Below are 23,640 nucleotides of genomic sequence, written 5' to 3'. Positions count from 1 at the left end.
GATAGACAGACAGATATATAGACAGACAGACAGATAGACAGATAGACAGACAGACAGATATATAGATAGATAGATAGACAGACAGACAGACAGATAGATAGATAGATAGATAGATAGATAGATAGATAGATAGATAGATAGATAGATAGATAGATAGGGTTCCAGAAATCAACATTATTGCACTTGTAGAAACACTCAATATTGTGATCAGAAGCTCATTTTACTAATACTTTTCATATATTCTGACAGACAATGTTGAAATGAATGCCACACTATGGCACTACTGTATGTACATTTTTGTTTTGTAGTAGTCCTTAATTTAACACTTGCTTGAACAGTTGTATAACACAACAGCAGTGTTAATCTCAAATCAATGTTAGACAGGTAAAACATGACAAGAAAAAAATAACACAACATGATATAACTATGCGTTATAGAAATATGTTGAAGGAATTGATTCAAATAACAAACTCTGAAAAACTGAACTGTTTTGTTAGCGGGTTAATAAACTCACTCAGATCCTACATGCAAAAGAATCTCAAGTTATTTGTGCATCACAGTGTCAAAACAAAGGCAATCATTGACATTTACTCTAATCGTGATGACACACACCAGCAGCTCTTGAATACAAGCAGAAGAAAAGCAGAGAACGACAGCAAGAGGAGGAGGAGAGATGAAGAAGGAGAAATTAAAACGTGTTGCAGAGCAGATATTCTGCTGTAAGAGCTCGTGTGGAACGAGGAGAGGAGAGATAAAGAGAAGCTGTGTGTTGAAGGAAGATGGCGAGCAGTGGAAGATGATTGGATGAGCTGTGAGGAGGCGTGGCCAGAGTCTGAATGATTTGTGCGACAGTTACCAGAGAAAGAGGAGGTGAGAGACTTTGTGCGTTCAGCGTGTGTGTGTGTGTGTGTGTGTGAGGGGGTGTAAGAGCGCAGGAGATCCTGTTCTGCGGGAGCTGGTGGGTTCGTGTATGCTGAGAGGACACGGCTCAGGCTTCTGTCTCTGCTTTATAGCTGGACTGAAGAGCACAGAGGACAGAAGGGGCTCGATGGACTGAACCTGTTAGCACTCCGTCAGACCTCTGAATCCTGAAGCAAACCCCGAGGGATAAAGACGCAGAGGCTGAGGTAGAGACAGAAGTAGCGTGGATAAAGGGAAATCGATTTTAAGGAAAGAAACGTGCAAAAGGTTTGCCAGAAAATGAGAAGCAGCATGAGGGACGGGTTGAAGAGATGATGCGTTGGTTCAAAACTGAAGATTGAAACCTTGATTAGCAAAGCAGTGCAATCCTCTGTGTATTAGAAAACGTGTCAGTTCATCTGTATTCATCTGTCCATTCATGCTGTCTGGCAAACCTTCAGCTGGTTTGGAGGTCAAGAAAATACTGGATATTTTTCACAGTCCAGGCGTGAGTGGGACGACTCCTAGTTTCTCCAGTAGGCGTCCATCAGAGCTGTCTGTGAGCATCCAGGTGTGCCGAGGTCGTCTCTTCATCAGGCACCACTGGCAGCTCGGACATGTTGGAGCAAGTCTGGTTCAATGTATGTTTGTGGTAAGGCATCTCCCCCAATGAAGCGGCGTTACAGCACCGGTGTCATTGATCCAGCAAGGTCCAGTGAGGATTAATAGCAGTGCAGGAAATGAATGAAGTGTGTCTGGAAGATATTGAATCAGCAGTTAAAAGTGATTAAACACTGAGGACTGTGGGTGGACCTTTCGTTGGACTTTATTCCTCGAATGTCTACACCTTGTAACATTTGGCTTGTGGACCAAAGACTTGTCAAGATCCTGTTTTAAAAAATGCGAACTCCTTTTGATCAAAAAAACAAATAATGTCCATGTTTTAAGGCCAGCGGGCTTGTGCTTTCCAACTTGCTAGTTTATCACGTTTCCTACTTTGTGACTTGTCTTGTAAAAGTGGGGATCATCTGGCCTGTGGGGGTCCGGGCTCCGGCCCCGGCCCCGGCCCCCGACCCAAAGATGCGGCGCTCAAGTACCGACGAGACTCCGTACCGACGCAGTCCTTCTCTGGACAGCAAACCGGGGTCTCCTCCTCTGCGCTACAGCGGGGAGTACGAGTACCACAGCTCACCCTTCATCTTCGGCATTCGTACCACCCCAGGGTCACAGAAAGCCAAAGCCAGCTACACCACAGCACAGGGCAGAAAGTACGTGGTGTTTTACCTGGACCTGTCCTTCATCTTCCTCCTAGAGCTGCGGCGCTGCAGGATGGCCGAGGGATGCCTGAGGGCCCTGAGATACGGGATGGTGTTCTTCAATCTGCTCTTCTGGGTGAGTGCGATTCCTATACATCTCTTCTGTTATTCTGTTCAAATGAGAGAGAATGTTAAAGGAATGGTTCACTCAAACATAAAAAGAAAATGCTTTGTATATACTTCTGTTGTTCCAAACCTGCATGGCTTCCTTTCTTCCATGAAACACAGCAGATGTTTAGCTGAATGTTTGAGCTACTCTTTCCCATAGAACGACCACTAGTGACCAAGCTCCAAAAATGACCAAAACACCATAAAATGATCATTAACATGGTCATTATGAAGTGAGAGCTATTCCCCACCAGTGCAGCACTCAAACCCTGCATGTTTGTGTTGCTTTATGATCAGTGTAAGAACCAGTTGGATTTTGGTGACATCAGCCTGGACTCCATGGTCACTATTGATGTCCTGACTTGAGTCAGATGAGTTTCTCTGAGATGATGCAGAGATGGGCACTCGAGTTAGTGACTCAGACTCCAGTCGCATTTTAATAGACTTCAGACGTGAAATGACTTCAGGCTTGACTCGACAAACAGGACTCTTGAATATAAACAACTCAAGTCAAGTCTCAAGTCAACTACTGATATCATAAAGAAAGAATTTGTGTTTTATTTGAATGGTTTTATAATATCTGCATAACATATATTTTCCCAATGTGTCACGGTAGATCAGACTCTTATCATAGAATTTGATTACGTATGTCCGTGTATTACACGTAAACTCTGAAATGTCAGAAGAGTCTTGCTGCCAGGACGATTGTTTTGAACATTGTAATGGGTTATGAAGTAACAAGCTGGATGTACATTATCCCTTACATCTTAGGACCTTTATTACAAACAAAACAGATGATTGAAAGGTCATATATTTTGTATATATTATACAACTTAGGATTTAAAAATTTTTTTGTAAGGCTTGAAATGATTTGAGACTCGACTCGGATTCATGACAAAAGACTCCAGACTTGACTCAAACTCCAGTGATAAAGACTCCAGACTTGACTCAGACTCCAGTGATAAAGACTTCAGACTTGACTCAGACTCCAGTGATAAAGACTCCAGACTTGACTCAGACTCCAGTAATAAAGACTCCAGACTTGACTCAGACTCCAGTGATAAAGACTTCAGACTTGACTCAGACTCCAGTGATAAAGACTCCAGACTTGACTCAGACTCCAGTGATAGACTTCAGACTTGACTCAGACTCCAGTGATAAAGACTCCAGACTTGACTCAGACTCCAGACTTGACTCAGACTCCAGTGATAAAGACTCCAGACTTGACTCAGACTCCAGTGATAAAGACTTCAGACTTGACTCAGACTCCAGTGATAAAGACTCCAGACTTGACTCAGACTCCAGTGATAAAGACTCCAGTCTTGACTCAGACTCCAGTGATAAAGACTCCAGACTTGACATCTCTGCCACAGTAATTTGTGCTGTGTGTGATCACATAATAAACCAGGCTTAAATAACTTGTTCTACAACTAACAATTTTATGACAGATGTTTTGGTAAAAGTGTGTCTAGTAAAAATATTAACTCTTTCCCTGTTTTTTTGCCAGTGACAGCATTTTTTATCATTTTCACTAGGGATGCTCCGATCGGCCTTTTTCGCCTCCGATACTGATTCCGATACCTGGGATTCAGTATTGGCCGATACAAAGTACCAATCCGACACTAAAATAAAAATAAAACAGTGCTGAATTACCTAACAGACTGTGTGCTTCGCTGTGTGGAAGAGACTGGATAATTCTTTTTTGCAAGGCATTAGGCTTTACTTAATCATTACGGTAACACTTTACAATAACAGTACATGAATAATCATGTACTAATACCTGAATAAATAGTTACTTCAACATGAGCTCATGATTCGTGAAGATATGAACTAATCATGAATCAATGAAGAGCCATCCCTAACTACAACAGGAGTTATAATGATTCATGCATGAATAACAGCAGCTTTAACTACATGTTAGTACATGTTTGATAGTTAATGCATTAATTAACATTTAGGGGTAATCTAAATCAGTCAGGCTCTGTGAGAAGGAACAAGAAATATTTTGACTTTGAAATAAATTTTTAACAATTTATTATTGCCATAATTTAAACTATTTAAACATAATTTAAACTGCATTGGTTACCTATAAAGTTCCGTATTAATTACAAGGTATTGCTACTGACCTATAAAGCCCTAAACGGCTTAGCTCCAGTCTATTTAACGGATCTTTTATCACCCTATAATCCATCGCGCTCTTTAAGATCACTAAATTCAAGGCTTTTGGTCATACCTAGGATATCCAGAACCACCAAAGGAGGGAGAGCATTCTCACATTTGGCTCCAAAACTCTGGAATAGTCTTCCTGATACTGTTCGTTGCTCAGACTCGCTCTCCCAGTTTAAAACTAGATTAAAGTCGCATCTCTTCAGCCAGGCATTCATATAATCCTACAGTTCAAACTACAATCCGGCCTCTAGCTCATAAATGCCAGAGTAGAACTGGCCCCCGACTGAGCCTGGGTTCTCCCAAGGTTTTTTTTTTCTCCATTAGGTCACCTGATGGAGTTTTAGGACACCATTAGGTCACTTGATGAAGTTTTTCGGTTCCTTGCCACTGTTGCCTTTGGCTTGCTCAGTTGGGGATATTTTGGGGATATTTAATTTAATTTTATCAATCAATAAATTCCTCTTGAAACAAACTTTGTTGTGTTATTTTAATTTAATACTGTGAAGCTGCTTTGATACAATCTGTATTGTGAAAAGCGCTATACAAATAAACTTGACTTGACTTGACTTGACTATTGACATCAGCAGCTTCGTCATAAACATTACCGAAAGGCACAGGATTAGTTATCAAACCTCTCCTTATCAAACATAGAAAATACTAAATCCACATCCACTAATAATTTATCTTAAAAGGTTTTAATCTGTTTTGTGATATTCTCTTTCCCATCAAACTAAACCTACTATGATTTACAAAAGTTTCTGAGGAATCAGTTCCCAAAGAAATAACCAAACAGGAAACATGAACTAATGTCGGGAATGTTTGCAGGGATCACTAGTTGACACGGGGCGTGATGATACTGTACCTCCGTTCTCTGACTTCTGGAAAAGCCACACAACATCACTTTACAGGGCTGAATACTCGTTGTACTAGTACATGTGAACTCAGGGGCGGTTTCCTCATTAGGGCGATTGGGCGACGCACAACCAAAGTGTGAAAGGGACTTTTTCAATCACATTCGCATTCAACCACAGAGTTACGCAAGCCGTCACTGTTGTTCTGCCTCTGGATACAGCCCAATCAGCGTCAAGTCACGTTCTGTGGAGTACCGCCTCTTTTTGGGTGATTTCACTTCGGCCGAGAATCGCCTAGTGTTCCCATATGGCTCGTTTCCACTGAGCGGTACGGTACAGTACGGTACAGTACGCAATTATTTACGTTTCCACTGTCAAAATGCCGAACCGTACCGTACCACTTTTTAGGTACCCTTCCATTGGGATACCTAGCACAGTGGTACGGTACTAAAGGGTGGAGCTAGACTCACTGCAGGACGTTGATTGGTTGACCGAGTATCGTCACTTGCTCGTGCTACAAGGGGAATGACGACATAAGAAGCGACATTGTCGTCACTTGCAGGCGCTACAAGCATTGACACTAAAAGAAATGGACACAGCGACCCCATTGGATTCAACGGAGAAAAGTGAAGTCAATTAGAAGCTCTCTCTTCCTGATGGCTGGGTGTACTGCGCAGACTCAAACTGAGCTTGACGACGTAGATGTGACGGGAGCAACCCGTCTGTCTTCTAGTTGCTGTGCCAAGAGAAATCTGAATCATTCCCTTCTGAAACTTGCAGAGACGGAGAGTGTGAGTAGGAGCTGTCCATGAGCTAGCAGCAGGAGAAACTTTTGCTAAGTATTCTGATGAATTATTTCGTCATTTTGCCTCCACGTCCCCCCGATCGCCCGCGAGCTTCTCCTCCTGTCTATACGGTAATCTCTCTACTGTGCGACAGAGAGTCGCGTGGTTATGACGCAATCGTTAGCCTATTTTTACAAAAACTGCTTCTACGGGGCCATAACGTAAGATACAAGGTAATGGAGCCTTTTATACATTTTCGTGTTTCTTTAGAAATAAATATTTAGTTAATACATAAATAAACATGCGCGCCGAACAGATGGAGCGCAATAGAATACGAGTGCAATAATTCAGACACAAATATACATTAACACTAAATTATAAATATATTTTGCTAAAATATTTATTGTTGAATATTTGTTGTTGGTGGTGAACATAAATGTGCTAAAGAATTTCAAACCTACAAGTGTATTTTTATGATATCAGTCTTGTTATCTGCATTCTTTTGTTTTTAGATTGTAATGTTGCAATGTTAGAATGTAATGTGATTTGACCCCTTTTTTGGATAGACTGCAAGGTTACATTCACTGTGTTTGTTTTCATAGCCTTCAATATGAACATTGTTTGTAGGACAATATTGATCAGATATGAAAAAAAAAATACAGATTTTTTTTTAATTCAAATATATATTAAAAAAACGTACATACTGAGATTATACCATACATCGCCATTTAGCCCAACAATTCTGATTTATTTGCCAATTGGCTAATGCCCAACTCTACCTTATGGCATGCTTTAAATGCTGAATTTTAAAAAAAAATTAGCAAAGCAATAATGATACATTATTATCACTGTTAAATGGTTATTTAACAATTAGCCTACATTCAGTCCTACATTACAGTTTTTTTCGATTGCTAAACGACATTGGGCACAACTGGAGTCACATGTGCAAAACTCTAACTACAGTCTGCACAGCAGCAGTTCATGTGGACCTAACTCTAGTTCGTTTTTCATTGCTTGAACACAGTTTTCAAAACTCTACACACTTATCCCATGACTTTAACCACAACCTGCACAACACTGTGGATTTACAGCACTTTGTTCAAATGCTAACACACTGCTGTCCAAACTGTGAACCACACATTCAACACAGAATAGATTTCAGCCTTGTGCCTTTCAAACACAGCTGATTGTGTCCTGATGCTAGAGAGAGGCAGGATTAGCCCCTCAATTATTTGTTTGAATTACAGTGTGTACTTTTAGTTTCTACCTTTTTTTCTCATTACTGTAATTCCGTAATTACTACAGACTATTGAAGCAAACTGCTAATTTTCATTTACCTTAAAGAATTGGTATGTTATAAAAAAAATTATAAATCATGTGAAAGAATGTCACTCTTTTCTTTTAAGAAAATATTACTTTGTATGAAGTTACTGAAATTGATCAAACTGTAAAGATGAAAAGTTAGTATTTTCTGTATTGGTGTTTGATGCTAGTGTTTTTCCTCTCAGTGTGTTCTGAGTGACAGTGTGTGTTATCTCAGTGAGGGTTGTGTGTAGTGTTTTTCCTCTCAGTGTGTTCTGAGTGACAGTGTGTGTTATCTCAGTGAGGGTTGTGTGTAGTGTTTTTCCTCTCAGTGTGTTCTGAGTGACAGTGTGTGTTATCTCAGTGAGGGTTGTGTGTAGTGTTTGGCTGCACTGAGCCTGTTTTGAGCCATGTGTTAAGAGTTGTGTTGCTTGGAATGAGTTTTGCTGGTGATGTGAACTGTTTAGCTCAGGTGACTGTTGGTAGTGCAGACTGTAGTTAGAGTTTTGCACATGTAGCTCCAGTTGTGCTCACTGTCGTTTAGCAATCGAAAAAAACTGTAATAATTCAGTTTGTTTGTTTGCGCCCCCCAATTGTTTTTAGCGCCAGCCGCCACTGTGTGAATTTGATAGTAAGTTTATGATAAATCATGAGCTGGATTTGGTAAGTAGTTAGCAGTTAATCATTTACATTTACATTTCTGCATTTGGCAGACGCTTTTATCCAAACCGACTTACATTGCATTTCAAGGTACACATTTTTACATTCTTATCAGTTCTTGCTTTCCCTGGGAATATGGAGTTATTAATGAGTTAATTATGATGTGCCACCTCAAGTAAAGTCATGAAACAATGATGCACTTACAAAACATTAAATAAAATATGAACATACACTAAGAGTGCCATCCTTGTTCCTTTACACCCCGGTACAAAAACCAAAGATAAAAAAATGTGGGTAGTTATTTTATTTTTATTTATATAATTAAACATATATGGACTTAAAAGAAAGCCCCAACATACCTGTAAAGACACATATAATAAAGTGCGCCAATAATGAGTGTCCCGCCAGAAACAAAACCCTAGAAAGAAAAGCAGCTATGACTAAACATAAATTAACTATGAAAATCAGAAAACAGTTTAGATCAAATTAAATGTATTAGTGGTAGTTATTAGTACATTTTGTTTGATTAGACAGATCTGTGTAATTAATAAATAATCATGTGCCATTCCAATTAATTGTCACAAAGATGCAGATTATTATTTATTCTCACAGAGCCTGACTGATTTAGATTACCCCTAAATGTTAATTAATGCATTAACTATCAAACATGTACTAACATGTACACTCAAAAAAAAAATTTGTGTCTAAACATAAGGCCGTTTTTCCACTGGGTTCGTTTGCTGCGGTCCGAACCCGAGTGCGCTAGTTCCCGGCGCCTCCCGCAGCGTTGGTCTGGTTTCACACTCAATTAATTGTATCGAACCCAGGTGCGTTTGCAGTGATCTTACGTCATCGCAAACGCAATCAAACAATGATATCGACAGTGATACGCATGCGCGGGATACTATACTTCCTGAACAAGCGCGCACCCGAGTCCGTGTTGCTTGCACATTAACGCGAACCGCACCACGGTTCGGGAGCAACCGAGCTCAGACCACCTCCTCCAGGTAGTCTCGGGTTCGGTACTCTAGTGCGCACCCGGGTCCGATGACAGCGTTCACATTAACGATTTTTCATGCGAACCGTGCCCCGGTCCGCACTAAACTGCCAGTGTGAAAGCGCCCTTAGATTTATGTATTTGAATTGCATACAAAATTTCCATGCATTTGGATTACATAGTTTTAACATAAACCAATCAATAATCTGAATGTGATTCATATTTTTAAGTCATACATAAATGAAACAGATAAGATTTATGTAATTGTATTAATAAACTGAATGTGATTCATATTTGTTAGTCATATGTAAATGAAACGGGTAAGATTTATGTAATAGTACACAGAAAAACGCCCATGTTAAATTAACACTGCTCAGTGTTCATATGTGTGCACACTACAGAGTTAAAGTACCATTGAAGCAGTGTTGAAGTTAATGAGATAATTAAGTGGTGATTGAGCATTAATTATGAACACCTGCTGTTAACAAGCAGAATCACTGAAGAACAGAGAAACACAAGAACTACAACTGACTTCAGCCACAGTCTTAGATGAAATCAACTGAAGAGAAAAGAAGACATTAAATCTGTGAAGATCTCTGCAGAGGAGGATTAAACAACTCCACAAACAGCATTACCAGCTTCACTTATTACTAACCAGACTGACTTTATTTAATTTCTGTTTTAATTAAATCAATAGTTGTATTTTAAAGTCACCATAATGGTGGTTAGCATTTGCTTTAGTTGTGCTCTTGACCCTTGACTCTTTAATATAAAATGTTCTCTGGCTGCTATAATTGTGTGTTTATAAAACACATTTGTTGCAGCGAAAAAGCTATGAGAAAAAGAGATCAGGTGATGTTGGCTGTTTATTGATGATGACAAAGTCGTCATCATGTAATTGCCTGATTTGCTGATCTTGTTCAGTGTCTAATGCTTTGATTATATAGGGCTTGTGTTTTTTTTTAATATTGTTTTATTCATAACAGTAGCCGTTTGATTTTACAGCATGAAATCTAGCAGTGTTGTTTATCAAACAATATACTTTTCTTTTTTTTTTTTTTATAGTGCACAAAAACCTTTCATCTATGGCATTACTTAGACTCACACAGACATCAAGAAACAGCATATGAATCTCAACAATGGTGACAAAAGCTACAAAAAATCCAGATGCATAATTTATTAATGCCGCAATGCATGCTGGGAGATATTTATGTGAGTTTTGATTGGTGGTACCCAGCATGCACTGCAGTATGAAGCATTTCATTGATTGTCACCATTGTTGAGAGTCATACACTGATTCTTGATGTCTAAGTAATAATGTAGAAAAAGAGAAAGTTTAATGCACTAAATGTTTTTAAAATTCTTTATATTATTTGATTACCTGTTGGATCTAATGCTGTCAGGTCACAAATCTACTATAATAAATGAAATGAAATAAAAACACATAACACCAATAATCAAAGCATTAGACACTGAAAAAGATAAGTGATTCAGGCCACAATATTATGATTACATCATCACCAATAAACAGCCAACATCAGCTGATCTTATGTTCTCTTGGCTTTATCGCTGCAACAAATGTGTTTTATAAACACACAATTATAGCAGCCAGATACAGTTTTATATTAAAGAGTCAAGGGTCAAGAGTCCAACTAAAGCAAACGCTAAACACCATCATGGTTACTTAAAATACAACTATTGATATCATTCAAACGGAAATGAAATAAAGTCAGTCTGGTTAGTAATAAGTGAAGCTGGTAATGCTGTTTGTGGAGTTGTTTAATCCTCCTCTGCAGATATCTTGAGAGAGTTAATGTCTTCTTTTCTCTTCAGTTGATTTCATCTCAGGGCGCTTTCACACTGGCAGTTTAGTGCGGACCGGGGCACGGTTTGCATGAAAAATCGCTAATGTGAACGCTGTCATCGGACCCGGGTGCGCACTAGAGTACCGAACCCGAGACTACCTGGAGGAGGTGGTCTGAGCTCCTGGTTAATGTGCAAGCAACACGGACTCGGGTGCGTGCTTGTTCAGGAAGTATAGTATCCCGCGCATGCGTATCACTGTCGCATCAGTGAAAAATCTTCTGCGAGCAGCAGAAACACGGCGTCCCCTGGATATGTGCTGAATTACACCATGTAATGAACATAAACGTAGTTGTCTCTCACTATGTTGTGCATAATAGCACCAAAAAAACAGACAAATTACAGCTATGCTCAGTCGAGTTGTATTCTCCATGCGTTTTCTGTGCGCGTTTGCGATGACGTAAGATCACTGCAAACGCACCTGGGTTCGATACAACTAATTGAGTGTGAAACCAGATCAACGCTGGGGGGGCGCCGGGAACTAGCGCACTCGGGTTCGGACCGCAGCAAACGAACCCAGTGGAAAAACGCCCTAAGGCTGTGGCTGAAGTCAGCTGTAGTTCTTGTGTTTCTCTTTCCTTCAGTGATTCTGCTTGTTAACAGCAGGTGTTCATCACTAATGTTCAATCATCACTCAATTATCTCATTAACTTCAACACTGCTTCAATGGTACTTTAACTCTGTAGTGTGCACACATATGAACACTGAGCAGTGTTAATTTAACATGGGCGTTTTTCTGTGTACTATTACATAAATCTTACCCGTTTCATTTACATATGACTAACAAATATGAATCACATTCAGTTTATTAATACAATTACATAAATCTTATCTGTTTCATTTATGTATGACTTAAAAATATGAATCACATTCAGATTATTGATTGGTTTATGTTAAAACTATGTAATCCAAATGCATGGAAATTGTGTATGCAATTCAAATACATAAATCTTATGTTTAGACACAATTTTCTTTTTTGAGTGTAGTTAAAGCTGCTGTTATTCATGCATGAATCATCATGACTCCTGTCGTAGTTAGGGATGGCTCTTCTCATTGATTCATGATTAGTTCATATCTTCAATAATCATGAGCTCATGTTGAAGTAACTATTAATTCAGGTATTAGTACATGATTATTCATGTACTGTTATTGTAAAGTGTTACCAATATTACTTTCCTAACTTTGTAAAACAAAATAACAAACAGACACAAATGTAGTGAATTATGTATTAAATAATTGTGCACCAGTGCAACAACTGTAAATAAAGCAATCGCTTCATAAGCTGGGCAGACATTCAGAATAAACAGGAGTCAGCTCTTTGTCATGGTTTAGTGCAAATAGGAATTTACCATCCAATACAAAAGCAGCTTAATAAACCAGTAGCTAGACTAGCCCTAACCCTAATGTAAAATTAAACAGAAACAAAATATGTTTATAATGGTTAAGTCTGTGCAAATAGGAATTTAAAATCCAATGTAACAATAAAAAAATAAACGAGCCGAAACTGAGAAATGTTTTTTCAAAATGGCGACGCGAATGACAGCCTTAGTGTGATGCTCTCCCATTCTTCTGTTGTTTTTGTTTATTTGTTCTGTATTTAGTCATTCTTTATCTATAGTGTTTTACCAGAGACGAACTCCTTAACATTAAGCAACACATACCAGACAATATTTTCCAGTGTATGATTATTCAGACGTTTTGTTGGACATTCTCGAGGGGCAGGTTATGCTCCGCGAACGCAGGATCCGAATGACGCTCCCGAGTATTCATCTTGCGAATCTTTCTAACACTTTCTAACAAAATGGACAAACTACTTCTTCTCACCCGCATTAACAAGGACTTTTCATACTCTTCTGCATTGTACTTCACTGAAACCTGGATAAGTGAAGCTATTCCAGACAGCACGCTCCATCTGCCGGGCTCCAGCTGTTCCGAGCGGATCGCTCCACGGAGGGAACGGGTATAACAAGAGATGGGGGATTGTGCTTCTACAGTAATGAAAGTTGTTCAGATGTAACATCGCTGAAGAAGATGTGCTCTCGTAATCTAGAGGTGCTGCTAGCTATCCGGAGATTCTTTGGTCTTTCAGAAGTAACAGCGCCCCCTGCCATATAACAGTGATAACACAGATAGCTGGATCATTTCATTAATGGCAGGGAAAGAGTTAATGTGGAGGCGCTGACAGTCTCCATTATGGTTGATACTCTAGGTTGTTTTTTTACTTGGCATTTAGACTCAGCTGTTCGTTGTTTGCTGCCACTGTTATTTCCTCACTTGTGTCACAGTGTGGCCGAACACTTATCTTAGTGCTAACCCTTCCTGTGTGAGAAGAATGACAGAACAGTAATAGCATATGTCAGGAGAGCTTCTGACTGCTTCTCTGGACATCATCTGTGCTTCAGTGCTTCAGTGCTTCAGCGCTCAGCATCAATGCCTGGCACACGTCTCTGCTGTTGGAACGGGAGGCTAGTATCTGTGATGATAAGCCACATCTGTGTTGGACAACGTGATTTCTTATTTTGCTCTTATCACGTGACCACTGCTCCGTCCGGATGACAGCTCATTTAAAGAGGAAATTTTTTAAAGATTATTCTTAATTTGGCAAATAAGTAAAGCATTGAATAAACATTACAGAAAAGCCTTTAAAAGTAAAAATACTGATTGTTGTATTTTATATCATTGATCATAAAGCTGACAATTCACAGCAATCCTTTGTGTTATTAAGTTTGTCAGTCTATCTGATGTAGACTCGGGATTTCCATGTGGCATTAAGATGTGTTTTTGCGAATAAGATCACAATCAGTCAGAACTAAATATGAACGGAAACAGGGTCTTGTTATTGGATCACTAAAACCACATATGGAGGTAGTCAGAAATGCACATGACCATATCGCATGTGTTGAAATGCCATCCATCGAATGTGTCCGGATCAGAGTGAAGCTCCGCCCACTGCCCTGACATGACATATGTCCGGATCAGAGTGAAGCTCCGCCCACTGCCCTGACATGACATGTGTCCGGATCAGAGTGAAGCTCCGCCCACTGCCCTGACATGATGTGTGTCCGGATGAGAGTGAAGCTCCGCCCATTGCCCTGACATGACATGTGTCCGGATCAGAGTGAAGCTCCGCCCACTGCCCTGACATGACGTGTGTCCGGATCAGAGTGAAGCTCCGCCCACTGCCTTGACATGACATGTGTCCGGATCAGAGTGAAGCTCCGCCCACTGCCTTGACATGACATGTGTCCAGATCAGAGTGAAGCTCCGCCCACTGCCCTGACATGACGTGTCCAGATCAGAGTGAAGCTCCGCCCACTGCCCTGACATGATGTGTGTCCGGATGAGAGTGAAGCTCCGCCCATTGCCCTGACATGACATGTGTCCGGATCAGAGTGAAGCTCCGCCCACTGCCCTGACATGACGTGTGTCCGGATCAGAGTGAAGCTCCGCCCACTGCCTTGACATGACATGTGTCCAGATCAGAGTGAAGCTCCGCCCACTGCCCTGACATGACGTGTCCAGATCAGAGTGAAGCTCCGCCCACTGCCCTGACATGACATGTGTCCGGATGAGAGTGAAGCTCCGCCCACTGCCCTGACATGACGTGTGTCCGGATCAGAGTGAAGCTCCGCCCACTGCCTTGACATGACATGTGTCCGGATCAGAGTGAAGCTCCGCCCACTGCCCTGACATGATGTGTGTCCGGATGAGAGTGAAGCTCCGCCCATTGCCCTGACATGACATGTGTCCGGATCAGAGTGAAGCTCCGCCCACTGCCCTGACATGACGTGTGTCCGGATCAGAGTGAAGCTCCGCCCACTGCCTTGACATGACATGTGTCCGGATCAGAGTGAAGCTCCGCCCACTGCCCTGACATGATGTGTGTCCGGATGAGAGTGAAGCTCCGCCCATTGCCCTGACATGACATGTGTCCGGATCAGAGTGAAGCTCCGCCCACTGCCCTGACATGACGTGTGTCCGGATCAGAGTGAAGCTCCGCCCACTGCCTTGACATGACATGTGTCCAGATCAGAGTTAAGCTCCGCCCACTGCCCTGACATGACGTGTCCAGATCAGAGTGAAGCTCCGCCCACTGCTCTGACATGACATGTGTCCGGATGAGAGTGAAGCTCCGCCCACTGCCCTGACATGACATGTGTGCGGATGAGAGTGAAGCTCCGCCCACTGCCCTGACATGATGTGTGTCCGGAAGAGAGTGAAGCTCCGCCCACTGCCCTGACATGATGTGTGTCCGGATCAGAGTGAAGCTCCGCCCACTGCCCTGACATGACATGTGTCCGGATGAGAGTGAAGCTCCGCCCACTGCCCTGACATGACATGTGTCCGGATGAGAGTGAAGCTCCGCCCACTGCCCTGACATGACGTGTGTCCGGATCAGAGTGAAGCTCCGCCCACTGCCCTGACATGACGTGTGTCCGGATCAGAGTGAAGCTCCGCCCACTGCCCTGACATGACGTGTGTCCGGATCAGAGTGAAGCTCCGCCCACTGCCTTGACATGACATGTGTCCAGATCAGAGTGAAGCTCCGCCCACTGCCCTGACATGATGTGTGTCCGGATGAGAGTGAAGCTCCGCCCACTGCCCTGACATGACGTGTGTCCGGATCAGAGTGAAGCTCCGCCCACTGCCCTGACATGACGTGTGTCCGGATCAGAGTGAAGCTCCGCCCACTGCCTTGACATGACATGTGTCCGGATCAGAGTGAAGCTCCGCCCACTGCCCTGACATGACGTGTGTCCGGATCAGAGTGAAGCTCCGCCCACTGCCCTGACATGACGTGTGTCCGGATGAGAGTGAAGCTCCGCCCACTGCCCTGACATGACATGTGTCCGGATGAGAGTGAAGCTCCGCCCACTGCCCTGACATGACGTGTGTCCGGATCAGAGTGAAGCTCCGACCACGGCCCTGACATGATGTGTGTCCGGATGAGAGTGAAGCTCCGCCCACTGCCCTGACATGACATGTGTCCGGATCAGAGTGAAGCTCCGCCCACTGCCCTGACATGATGGACAGTGTGTTGAGGAAGAGCACCAAAACAAGCGATTCAAACTTCCAATACACACATTAATGTACTCAAATGGTGCATTAATATCATAACATGGGATGCATGCTAAGCCTGTGAATATCTGTGCATGTGAATGTAATGTGAATATACGGCATATGCTGCTGCAGCTGTCGGAGGAACCAACAGGATTTTGGATGCTCTGTGATTTTCTTCACTTTGGAAAAGCTGTTTACATAAATGGTCCTCCACTTGACGTCAACTGAGCAGAAATCCCTAGAAACATGGCAAGAAAATAGACTCAAATCCTAGCGATGACTTTAAACCCTGCATTCCCTTGTGAAAAAGTGTTTAATTTAATAAAATGCGCACTTGTAGAGTACTTTAAATCTTTAAAAGTATATTTTAAACTACATATAATATAATATTATTGAAATAAATACACTTAAAGAGAACACACTTTCATGAAAATGTTTCAACACACTAAAGTACACTTTTAAAAAGGTTGGTTTTGTTTTATAGTCTTTTATTATTTCCAGTTTGCCCTCTTTAGTTCATGTTCTTTCCTTTTTTTCGTCTTTGATGAATTCAACATTACATTCAGTTTGCACTTAAGTATATTATTTTAAAGTATATTATTTCATTCATATTCTTTCTTTATACAATACAATACAATATTTATAAAGCACATTTAAAAACAACCAAGGCTGACCAAAGTGATGTACATAGCAGAAAATAAAATGCAGAGCAGTACAGGACAATAAAAATAAACAACTGATAAAATAAAACAAGAGAAAAAATAAGCAGTAATCGTATCAGAATCAAGGAGCATCAAAAGCAAGATAAAACAAAAAAGTCTTTAAAGAAGATTTGAAAATGGAAACTGAAGAAGCCAGTCTGATATAGAGAGGCAGACTGTTCCAAAGTTTTGGGCCTGCAGTCGCAAAAGCACGGTCGCCTCGTTTTTTAAGTCTGGATCCAGGCACGACGAGAAGGCAGTGATCACTGGATCTCAAAGTACGAGAAGGAGTGTACAGACAGAGCAGATCGGTCAGGTACTGAGGGGCCAAATTGTTAAGAGCTTTATACACAAAGAGTAAAATTTTTAAATCAATTCTAGATTTGACAGGTAGCCAATGGAGTTTGAATAAGAAAGGGGTGATCGACTCATACTTGCGTGTTCCAGTGAGGAGTCTAGCTGCTGTGTTTTGCACTAGCTGTAGGTGAGAGAGAGAAGACTGAGATAGACCAAAGTAAAGTGAATTACAGTAGTCTAGTCGAGATGTTATGAATGCATGAATCACTATTTGGAGATTACTCTGAGTTAAAAATGGTTTCACTTTAGAGAGTTGGCGGAGGTGAAAAAAGCATGACTTTACAACAGCACTGATATGTTTCTCAAATTTTAAGTTGTGGTCAAACAGAAAGCCCAGATTTCTTGCGCAGTGGGTTTCATACGGTACGAGAGAGCCACGGTCAACATCAAGCACATAGTTTTCCTTGGGCCCGAAGATAATTATTTCAGGTTTATTTTCGTTTAGGTTTAGAAAGTTACTTGAAAGCCAAAGTTTAAGATCACTTAAACAGGCAAACAGGGGTTGTAGACCATTTTTATCATTATGTTTTAAAGGAAAATAAATCTGAGTATCGTCGGCATACAGATGAAAGGATACTCCGTGTCTTTCCTTTCAAAAGTGTGCTAAAGTGTACTTCTTTTCACAAGGGCTTCAACATTTCTTTTCTAGTATTTCAGCCTGAAGTCTGGTGCATGTTCTTTGCATCTGTAAGTGCTTGAATAATGCAATCGTTCACTGCGTCCAAATACAAGAGTGAAGGCAGTGACAAGGTGAATGGATTCACAGTGGATCTTCTCCCAGATAGTGTGAGTTGTGATCTCTGATTGAATTGCCGTTAAATGTGTGTGTAGACATGAAGGGTTGCTGTTATTAGCAGCTGACAAGCAGTAAGGGCATTTCCCCCATCAACTAGTCTAATGGTTAGTGTATAACAGGCACAGATACTGCTCACTACACTAACGCCTGAAACATAAAGGGAAAAAACTTGATTTCATGCATTGTTGCATTCCACAACACGCTGAGAGTTAAGGCTGTTCACACCAAGAATGATAACTATAAAGATACAGTAACTATAACGATAACATATATCAGCGTTCACACCAGCGCACAATATCATTCTGTTTGTTATAAGGCCGGGACACACGAAGCCGACGGTTTTGAGCTTCGGCTGGCTCAGTTTTTCCGGTGTGTTCTGCACAGTTTTAGGACAGATTCAGCATGTTGATCGGCTTTGGGCCGTCGGTGAGAGAGAGTTCTCTGATTGGCTGTTCAGCTTAGAGAATTCATAGCATGAGAATAAAAGCGAAAGTAATAAAAGCGAGTAAAGAAGTGAAAACGGTACAGACATAAGGCTCTTATAATTTTACATCATCTTCCCTGAGCATTCAAATGCACGAATATTTTCATAAAAACATCTGCCGACTGGAATGAATAAAGTGATAAGCGTTCTGTGTGATTGATATTCAGAATGCTAAGTAAGCGCTGCTTTGTTTACGGTTTGAATATATGCAGCCCTAGTTTCGGTTTCCCTTTTTGAACGATGAAAATAGACTATTGATACTTGCTGATATATATTTACAGTTATGTACTTTACATGCAGATGCAGAAAGAGCATGTAGTCAGCAGTCGCCTTTAGTCCTTTTGTTGTGTTCAAGCGCAGCTTTTTGGCTGAGACGCAGCCAACAAGATGCGGCAACCCAGTCAACTTTCGTCGCTGCTAGTTCTTTGACGTCGGCACTTGACGTGTCCTAGGCTATAAGCACACTGCAGTTTGTCGTCCGTTTATCTTTAAAGTTATCGTTCTCGGTGTGAACAGGCCTTTACAGTCTGTGTTCAGCTTTGATTCCTGCTGGTTTTTAATGTCTGAAAGAATCAGTTCAGTTCTTATGTGATTAGAATTGAGAAAAATCAGTGCAGACTTGACTGTGCCCAGAGCTCAGCCATGACGATAGCCCACGGCGGAGCCGATGGAGGGAGGAGCCAAGGTATTGACATGGCCGACGACATACACGGGACGACCGAGGGAGACAGAGCCGATGTTAGGGGATCCCAGGGTGCAGGTGGAGAACTGATGGACTTGAGAGCCGCAGCTGGCACTGGAGACCAAGGCAGATAATCATCCTGCCGCGACTATCATCCGATGTGTAACCGGAGCATTTGAGGACTGAGGAGAAGCCGATGCGACCAAGGACCCAGGTGGAGCCGGAGGGAGGGTGGAGCCCGCTGGAGCCGGAGAGGTGGAGAGCCGGAGCGCTGCGGATGCTTTGTAAGTATGGAACCCAAGGCCGAGGATCTCAGGTGGAGCCGAGGGTGGGAGGAGCCAAGGAGTCGCCGACTGGTCGACGGGCCAAGGCGTCGCCAAGGGTGGGAGGAGCCAAGGCGTCGCCGACTGGTCGACGGGCCGAGGCGGAGCCGAGGGATCCTCACGCTTAGGCGAAGCTGGTGAGTCCATGGCCTGATGCTTGACAACGCCTCAAGGTGTCACAGAGGAAGGCGAAGGGCTTCAGGAAACCAGCTGAAGGACTGGCTAAGATCTGCAGTGGAGGTGGGAGAGAGGGAGGCTGGGTGGGATCACTGATAATTCCATGTCTTTGCTGCGCGATGATACTGTTTCTCCACTGGCTAGAACCAGTGGTGGTGATAGTTCTGATGATGGTTCTGGTGATGAAAGTTCAGGGTGGGAAGCACTGCTTCAGAGTCCCAATTGATCAGCCAGTGCTCTGTGTCGAGCTCCACCAGGACTCCTACCGGGACGATGTTTGCCGGCTCACACCCCTGGTCAGACTTACGTTGGGGCTTTGGCTCCGGGGCGTTATTAGGCGCTGTCGTCACAGGCTCAGTGTTCGAGGCGGGCGGAAGCTCTACGTCTGTGGGGGCTCTGGCGTCGTCTCTGTAGTTAGGGGTGGTGATGCGCTGGGCTCTGGCTCTGGGTCGGGTCAGGGGTAGACGCTCTCTGGACACCGGAGGATGGCCTCCTTCCAATCCAGTCCTGTACTGTCTGGGAAGTCTACAGGATAGTTCGCCCGATATTGCAACTTAAATACATGATAAATTAGGGAAATGAAAAACACCAGTGCAGATCAAATGAATCACCATGACAACTGAAAAGTGGCGGGAAACTTGAACAAATGAAACACATGTGACTGAAAATAACAAACTAAAAGTCCATGAAAATTAAATTAAGATCCAAACAACATCCGAACAGAACTGTAACAGAAATTACTAGTCTCAATTATGCGTTCCGTTAATATTGTGAATTGGTCATTTTCGTCGAAGCGCAGAGAAATATAGAGCTGAGTATCATCAGCATAACAGAAAGCTAATGCCATGCTTCCTAATGATATCTCCCAAGGGTAGCATGTACAGAGTGAACAGCAGCGGTCCTAGTACTGAGCCTTGTGGTACGCCATACTGAACTTGTGATCGATGAGACATCTCTTCATTTACTGCTACAAACTGATAACGGTCAGATAAATGTGATTTAAACCATGCTAATGCAATTCCACTAATGCCAACATAATGCCAATGTAATTTTCGAGTCTATTACATTGTAATACCCATGTCATTATACAGTGTTTGGTGTTTTATGCCCCCAATGGCGCCTTCCAGGCAGCGAGGGGATGGGTAGGTTTAAGGTTGAGGGTAGGGTTAGCTGCCTCTAAGGAGCCATTGGGGGCTTAAAACACCATCGAGCTCATTATACACATTTGTGTCCTCATAAACCATACATACAAGAACGCACACACATGCGTGCACACACACTCAAACACACTCACACATACACTCAAACACACTCACACAGACACACACTCACACATGTGCATGCACACACACACACACACACACACACACACACACGTGCATGCACACTCACACACACACTCAAACAAGTACAACAGAAAATACTCAACACTCAATTCTTTTTTTAGTATGACAAACACACATTTGTGTTACTATTCTGAGTTGTGGTGATGAATGCTAACATGTTCTAACTGTGGTCAGTTAGTCCGAAGCAAAGCTGTTTACCTCTAAAAACATTTGCTTAAACAGAGGTGCTAATTTCCCCCGCTGTGTGTAATTATACCTTACTGTCTAACAATACGTCTGTCTACACCCTAAATGCGATATAAAGGGCAATTAGTGTTCTAATACTAAAGTAAACATGACAAATGTAATGTCATTACACAAATGTTAGCATTGTAAAAATACTCCAGTGATTTTACTGAAGAACATTGGTTGGTTCTGTTCAACCACACTACTAATCTATCAACGGAGACGTGGCCTGATGTGGAGACGTGTGACGTGTGGAAAATACAGGTTTCCAACAGCAACTAGCCTAATCACTTTGGCAAACTTTATTAGAATGAAAATATTAAAATACTGAAAGTCTAAATACTGAGAAAAATGTTTAACTACTTGAACAGATTATGTCACAAGCTGACCACTTAAAAGGCTGAATCATAGATCATAGATAATAGGAAATAGTCATACTATGAGCCATAATACATGCTTTTAAGGTGTCAGAGAAAATGAAAAGTAAAGAAAAGGGAAAAATACAAAAGAAGAACAAAACCACAACGCTGAGACAGTGGAGGCTCATTCTGCAATCTAAATATAGTGATAATGCCGGGTGTTTGGCCTAAAAACTACAGAATCTTACATCTGTCTCAGTCTTTAATAAGGCTGCCGCTGTCATTATTGCCATGGCAACTGGTTTTCATTGGAGTATTTCCCAGCAGCGCTAGTATAGGCCTACAGCTCATCTGAGTATTGTTTATGAGCACAAGTAATAAAACATGTCTGTTCAATACCAGCAACTGTTATGCCTTCTGACAACAACTGGAAAGGGTTTGATGGCTAATATGAGAAGCAGAAGATCCTACATCCGCTACAAGCAATACATGATTTTGACAACCGTATTATTATTCAGCACTTCAGATATGGGATTCTTACACATTCACAATAATTCTCTCTAAGTCCTAAACAATTAAGCAAGTCAAAAAGATAATTCCATCCAACCTTGTCAAATGCTTTTTCTGCATCTAATGATAAATCAAAATCTACTAAAAAGATTGTAGTACTCCTCATTTACTCGCCTTTATGTCGTTCCAAACCCATAAGACTTTTGTTCATCTTTGAAACACAAAGAAAGATATTTTGATTTCTGTCCCTCCAATCCACCAAATCTTTCACACTTCAAAATGTTCCTTGTAATCCATAATAATCGAGTGATTTAATCCAAGTCTTCTGAAGACACACTGCTTTATATTGACGAGTAGATTTAATTTACATATAAACATTCATCAACACACTTATTATGGTCATGGCATCTTAAACGTGAACACTGATCTTGTGTGCGCTCGGGTCCATTAACATCTCTAGGACTGATGAATCAAACACACATTTATTTTTGTTTTGCAGCTAAAATAAAAAAAATCTGTCTTTTCGTGAGAGCAGTTCATGTACTTACACATATATGCACGAATAATGATTATTTTAATGGATTTGTAATTTTAGCATCTCAACAAAGTATGTAAACCAAGGGGTCTGTTGAAGGCTGCTGTTTTGTAATGTGTGTATATATACACTCACCTAAAGGATTATTAGGAACACCTGCTCAATTTCTCATTAATGCAATTATCTAATCAACCAATCACATGGCAGTTGCTTCAATGCATTTAGGGGTGTGGTCCTGGTCAAGACAATCTCCTGAACTCCAAACTGAATGTCAGAATGGGAAAGAAAGGTGATTTAAGCAATTTTGAGCGTGGCATGGTTGTTGGTGCCAGATGGGCCGGTCTGAGTATTTCACAATCTGCTCAGTTACCGGGATTTTCACGCACAACCATTTCTAGGGTTTACAAAGAATGGTGTGAAAAGGGAAAAACATCCAGTATGCGGCAGTCCTGTGGGCGAAAATGCCTTGTTGATGCCAGAGGTCAGAGGAGAATGGGCAGACTGATTCAAGCTGATAGAAGAGCAACTTTGACTGAAATAAACACTCGTTACAACCAAGCAGTGTTGTAGTCGAGTCACCAATTGTCGAGTCCGAGTCAAGTCTCGAGTCCCCGTGTTCGAGTCCGAGTCCAAGTCCGAGTCACCAAAGAAGAGACCGAGTCGAGTCCGAGTCGAGTCACCATTACCTGAGTTCGAGTCCGAGTCGAGTCTCGAGTCCCCAGTGTTCGAGTCCGAGTCGAGTCATCAAGGTTGAGTCTGTGTTATATTTCAAGACTGCCAACATTTCTCTACTCTGGCACCTTTAAAGAGCTGATATAATTATAAAAGAGGGTCTACATTAAACAAAAATGACACCACTGTGTTGACAATTATAAATAATAAATACAATATAAATAAATATAAATAAAAAATTTGATTTCAATAATGTAGGCTATTAGTAGGCTAAATGTTGAAATTAACATTAACAATGCTGTAGAAGTGCAGTTTATTAATAGTAGCCTAAATGTTAACTAATGTAGTTAACTAGAGTTTAATAAATGGAACATATTGTAAAGTGTTACCGATTTGTTATACACCGATTCAGACGTCTCGTGAGTTCGTTGTTGGACAGATGGTCAGTTGTTTTAACCATT

The 23,640-nt window shown here is 41.7% G+C and overlaps 1 protein-coding gene across 4 annotated transcripts in view; it reads left to right on the top strand.

Annotated features, from left to right (window-relative positions):
- Positions 1–23,640, top strand: part of tspan4a (tetraspanin 4a) — a 60,848-nt gene that overhangs the window by 5,568 nt on the left and 31,640 nt on the right. Inside the window, exon 2 of one of the 4 annotated variants that reach the window (XM_082182061.1) lies at positions 2,213–2,292. In XM_082182061.1, the coding sequence (XP_082038187.1) occupies positions 2,230–2,292 (63 nt within the window). In that variant the 5' untranslated portion in view covers positions 2,213–2,229. Of the gene's footprint in view, positions 1–208; positions 2,293–23,640 lie in introns of those variants that run through there. The other 3 variants (XM_082182060.1, XM_082182059.1, XM_082182058.1) reach the window with 3 other exon arrangements.

Source organism: Leuciscus leuciscus, assembly GCF_965113295.1.
Source record: "Leuciscus leuciscus genome assembly, chromosome: 10".
Lineage (NCBI taxonomy): Eukaryota > Metazoa > Chordata > Actinopteri > Cypriniformes > Leuciscidae > Leuciscus > Leuciscus leuciscus.
Note: the sequence above shows the minus strand (reverse complement) of the source record. Positions and strands in the feature narration are given on the sequence as shown.